The sequence below is a fragment of the Diceros bicornis genome, chromosome 5 (genome assembly GCF_020826845.1).
Source record: "Diceros bicornis minor isolate mBicDic1 chromosome 5, mDicBic1.mat.cur, whole genome shotgun sequence".
Lineage (NCBI taxonomy): Eukaryota > Metazoa > Chordata > Mammalia > Perissodactyla > Rhinocerotidae > Diceros > Diceros bicornis.
In genome coordinates this window covers 38333713-38338914 of record NC_080744.1, presented here as the reverse complement: position 1 = coordinate 38338914, position 5202 = coordinate 38333713, and the positions used below count along the sequence as shown (strand labels likewise).

At 57.2% G+C, this 5202-nt stretch overlaps 1 protein-coding gene across 1 annotated transcript; it reads right to left on the bottom strand.

Moving 5' to 3' along the window:
• Positions 1–367: 367 nt before the first annotated feature.
• Positions 368–2451, bottom strand: CHST14 (carbohydrate sulfotransferase 14). The gene has a single exon (XM_058541236.1). The coding sequence runs from the start codon at positions 2265–2267 to the stop codon at positions 1137–1139; it is 1131 nt and encodes a 376-aa protein (XP_058397219.1). The 5' UTR covers positions 2268–2451; the 3' UTR covers positions 368–1136.
• Positions 2452–5202: the final 2751 nt, after the last annotated feature.

Below are 5202 nucleotides of genomic sequence, written 5' to 3'. Positions count from 1 at the left end.
GCCTCCTCAATTAAGAAGTAGTCCTGCCCAAGAGGAGGAGCCAGTGTCTCATACCCACCCCCTTCTTCAGGGAATAATCCCCGTAGGTGTGCTACAGACCTGGGGCCGTTCCTAATGGGGCTTGCCCTTTATCGGCCCTTCATCCCAGAAGCTGAGTCTGTGATCCAGTATGACCTGTGGGAAGCCCCCAAAGGCCCCATGGCCTGGTGATGGCCCACCGGACTTGGCAATGGCCCAAGCAATTACACTTTGTCTTCCTTTCTCTGTCTCACTTTCTCTACCTGCAAGCTCCCTCTCCAGACCTTGGGAAACAGACACAGAGACTTGCTGGACTCACAGGAACTCAGAGGGAGAATCAGAGATGCTGACTTTGTACACAAAACAGCTTTATTAAAAATTCAGCTATTAGAAAAACAAAGGCTTCACAAGGGTTCTATCAAAAAGTATAAATTTTAAATAAATGAGTCAGAAAAGTGGCAGCCAGATACACCAACCAGTCACAACCTTGGGGGAAGGGAGGAGGTGGCCAGAGCCCCAAAGAAGAGGCTGGGCACAGGGGTCTTTGGATGCCTATAAGGCCAGGTCCTGGAGCTACCAGACAAGGGCCCTGACAGTTTTCCTTTCCTTGGAAAAATGGTTCTTTACTTGTTAAGTGTAGGAAACTCTGTCTGAAGCAGAAAGGCACAAAAGTCATTGATAAGGCATGACTGCTGACTCCAGCCCTTAGGCACACGGAGTGGATGAATGGGCGGTCAGAACCAGAGGGACCCAGGTTAAATTAAGGTGGACCAAGTGGACGGCATAATCCTTGTAGCCGGGGGCTGGGAGCCAGTCTTTAGAACAGACGTGTTGCTTCACTGGCGAACTGGTGTCTGGCCCTGCCAGGGCAAGAATGATCACACTGGCGCCCAAGAAATTCCCCCAGTGGGGACACCAGACTTCCTGTCCAACTCTGTTCTCTGAGCCACTATGGGCACCCACCTTGGACAAGGAACTTCCGAGGGCAGCCCCTGCCATCCAGGCATCTGGAGAAGCCCCACGCCCCAGAGCCAGGGTTTCTCTGGATGGCAGGCAGCAGTACAAGAAGCTGGCATTGTCAGAACCAGTCCCCAACAGCTGCTGGCCCATACCCATGGTCATTGGTGACAGGCCTCCCTGGTGACATTAGGCAGTGGGTAGGCAAACAGGGAGAAGTCCAGGATGTACTTAGGAAGCACGTCCTGCAGCAGGGCCCGTGGGGCACTGCACAGGTGGTAGTGCAGGCTTTCAGGGCTCGCTGGCCGGTACCAGGCCTGGCGAGCTGGGAATCGGACATGGGGCGGTGCCTGCACCCACTCCAGTACTTGGTTGGCATCAGCCTCCAGCCTCTCATAGGAGCCTACAAAGTCATAGCGCACGGCACAAGGCTGGCACAGGTGGTACACGGGCATCCAATGCTCATTCATGCGCTCAGGGTCCTCATCCACCAGGTATCTCAGGAACTCGGGGAAGGTGACATCATCCCCTGCGGGGCTGGGGCCCGCTCCAGCCCTGTACCGCCGCACGATCTCAGCCCCGTAGCGCTGTTGGTACTCTCGGATCTCGCCAAACTTGTTGCGGTAAGCAGAGAGAAGGCGTTCCAAGGGGTCCCGCACAAACAGGAACTTGAAGTAGTGCTGCAGGCGGTAGCGAATCTCCTCAGGCCGCAAGTCTGCCAGAAACACCAGGTCATTGCGGTGGTCCATCTTGAGGCGGACGTCCACGCTGTCCAGAACGCCCGCCAGCACCTTCAGCACCCGCTTCCAGTTAGAGCAGGCCACTTTGGGGACATAGCAGTAGAGGAAGCGGTAGCGGTCACTCACGAGGATGTGGCGCAGTACGGTGCGCCGCTGCCCCACTGTCAAGTCCCAGGGGTCCCGGGGCATGCCTGGTTGTCCGCACACTGCCCGCAAGGTCCGGTTCCGGACGTCCTGCCTCACCTGCAAGTCCGAGTCTCCGGCATCCAGGGACAGCCTTCCCGGCCTGGCGACTGAACCGCGCCAGGCTGCACCCTCGCGGTTGGGAGGGTGCAGGGGAAGGGGCTTCATCTCGGCCAGGATGCCCCGCTCGATCATGAGCAGCAGCCCGCTGGAGGCCACGATTACCGCGAACATCAGCATGGACGGCAGCAGCAGAGGCGGCCCCCCCAGCCCGGCCCGGGCCCTGCTCACTGGGGCCCGCCTCAGCGCCCGGCCCAGGGGCTCGGCGCCATTTGGGGCCGCCAGCGGGGTCAGCGGGCGGGGGAACATGGTGCTCCCGGGGTGGGGGCCTGCGCGGACCGGCCGATCCGAGGGCTGCCTGGGAGGCGGGCTCGGGCTGGGGGCGGGAGCCCAGGGTTGGGCCCGCAGCGCCGGGAGGGGGTCGGAGAGGGGAGCCCCCGGCGCGCGCAGGGGTGGCCGGCTCCCGGGCTGCGGCGCCGGAGGGGGCGGCGGGCGGCGGGCGGCGGGCGGCGGACGGGCGGGCGCGGCGAGGGACCGGGGCCGGATGTCCCGCCCGGCAGCTCTCCGCCCCCGGCCCCGCCGTGACACAGGCGCGAGGGCGGGCCCAGGCCTGGGGCGGGGAGAGAGGCGGGCACCCCTGCAGGGAGCGGGCTACCAAAGAGCGTGCAGACCCCCACCCGGGAGAGGGCGCCTGAGCCAGGGCCGCCCCGGTGCTCCGGGCTTCGGGGACAAAAGCTGCCAAGGCCTCGAAGGCAGAAAAGCTCGGGGCTGCGGCCTCCTCTCTCGCTCAGCGCGTGCCCTCAGGGAGCTGGACAGAGAGGACCTGCACCCAACACCCACCCGCACACTCCGCCCTGGCCGAGCCCTTCCTCCCACGGCGCCCCAGCGGTTGCGAGGCAGCGTGTCCCTGCGGCGCTCTCCACGAGTCCAAACTTTCGGGAGGCCCCTCTTCCTAGCTGGAAGCAGAGTCCCCAGTGTGCTCCCCTTACCCATCCTGTCCTGGCCACTCCAGTAAAGAGAAACAAGACTGTCAAGCACTGACCAATGGCTCGTCTCCATGGTGACCCTTAGATTTAACAGTACTTGGTGGATTACAGTGTTTATCCACTGGGTAATGCTGAACTATCTGGAAATGGAACCTTCTCCCCTCATCTGCCTTCCCTTCCCCAGCCTTTAAGAGGTGGGATAACTGGGACACTCTCTGGTGAGGGGCTAATGACAAGTTGGTGCCTTGTGACCCACTGGTGTGGGCAGCACACATTTAAAAAAATTTTTTTTTCCCTCCCCAAAGCCCCAGTACATAGTTGTATATCCTAGTAGTACGTCCTTCTAGTTCTTCTACGTGGGCCGCTGCCTCAGCATGGCTTGACGAGCAGTGAGTAGGTCCGTGCCCAGGATCCCAATGGGCGAACCCGGGCCGCTCAAGCAGAGCACAAGAACTTCACTCCTACGACTCCGGCCAGCCCCTCAGCACACATTTTGAAGGGTGAGGAGCTGGGCACAGAGCAGCTGCCTCCTTTGCTTGGAGCCACAGCCGGTCACGTGGGCTAGAGGCAGCTACGGGAATGCCTAGAATGTCAGTGGCCAGCCTTTACCCACCTGAACTGGGCACCTAGCTAAGTGTCCAGACTTCACCCTGCTACGTGGGGAGCCAGTGAGGCTCTGAAGCAGAGCAGTTATGTGAAGAGAGTCAACATTTATTGAAGCAGGTTCAGTGTTTTGTATTCTCTCCTTCCATTGTCACAGTCACTCTGGGAGGTAGGTAACTATGGGCATTCCCACTGTACAGCTGAAGAAATAGAAGCTCAGGGAAGCTGAGACTCTCCATGGGTCGGTCCGATTCTAAAACCTAAATTCCTAACTACGATCCTTCAGAGATTAATGGAGCACAAACATGGAAGGGTAGGAAGGGAAGAAGCAGCTGACCCCAGGAAATGCTGTACTGAGGCGGTGATGGAATAGGAGGAGATGCCAGAGGCTTTGAGTTTAGTGGGATAATGGAGCTACCACTGAGCAGATGAATTCACAAAGAAGGATGAGGGGTTCTGAGGGATGAGACAAAGCTAGAGGACTCACAGAAGCTGCCCCGCGATCCTAGCAACGTGAGAGCACAAGGGATGAGCAAGGGGAAGGAATAGGAAGCCTGGTGGCCTTCCAGCTCCTTAGAGTAGGCTCCCCACATTCCACTGTCTCAATGCTGGGGTGCACCTCAGGATGCACCATTCACTGATTTAGAAGTTTGCATCCAGGTTCAGCCTTCAACGAACAGCTTCTTGCCTCCAACTGCACTGAAGGTAGATTTCTGGTGGTGGAATTATTTTCTACTGAAAAAAAATTTTTTTTCTTTTAAACAGTAAGTACATCTTTTATATTAGCAGAGGAAAAAAAAGAAAACCTTTGAAAAGTTTTTGATAATTTGGCCACACGCATTCATTTCTCTGAACGGTTTTCAGTGTTAGCAGTCACAGTGAAGTAACCTGAGGAACACCCACTTACTCTAGGGGAATCCCTGGGCAAGGTACTTTTCTCCACACCAGTTTCCTGTCTGTAAAATGATAGGCTACCACCCATGTCATGGGACTCTTGTGGGCAGCACACTGATGGCAGTGCTATAGTAAATCCATGGTGGTATTCGTGCCACTAAAAACCTCAATGGACATGCACCTGCCCAGATGTCCTTACCAAAATGCAGAAAAGGATGGGGGGCCATGCTTTGCCTCCTAGGAACCCCCATGGCCTTAGAGCTGCCCCACCTTAAGCACGGTGAACACTGAGGCTTTGGGGCTGGGGCTGGGTTGAACCAGGTTCCAGGCAGTCAAAAATCCGTGGCCCCATGATGTGGCCTTCATTCCCTCAGCAAGGAGTGCCAGTTGCTAGATATTGAGGCCCTAAGACAGTTTCTGCTAGCCAGTCCTCAAGGGCATGACCCAAGATGACGAGATGGTATCTTCACCATGCACCTACTTGGTGACCAGTTCCCAGGTCACTGACCAGGTGAGGGCTGGCAATCTAAGGATTTCACACAGTCCAGGCAGGTGGCTCTGGCTACCACGATGCCAGGAAGTCATCTACAAGCTCCCATTCCTGCTGTCTCCTCTCCTCCCTCTGCTTTCTGCTTACTTTCTTGCCCTCTCTGCTTATTGGCCTTAGTGAGCCCCTACAATGCAAGGGTTAAGAGGGACCCCCAAAAGAGAGTAGTGAGCCTCTTGCACTCACACACAAAAAAATGACAGGACACACAGGA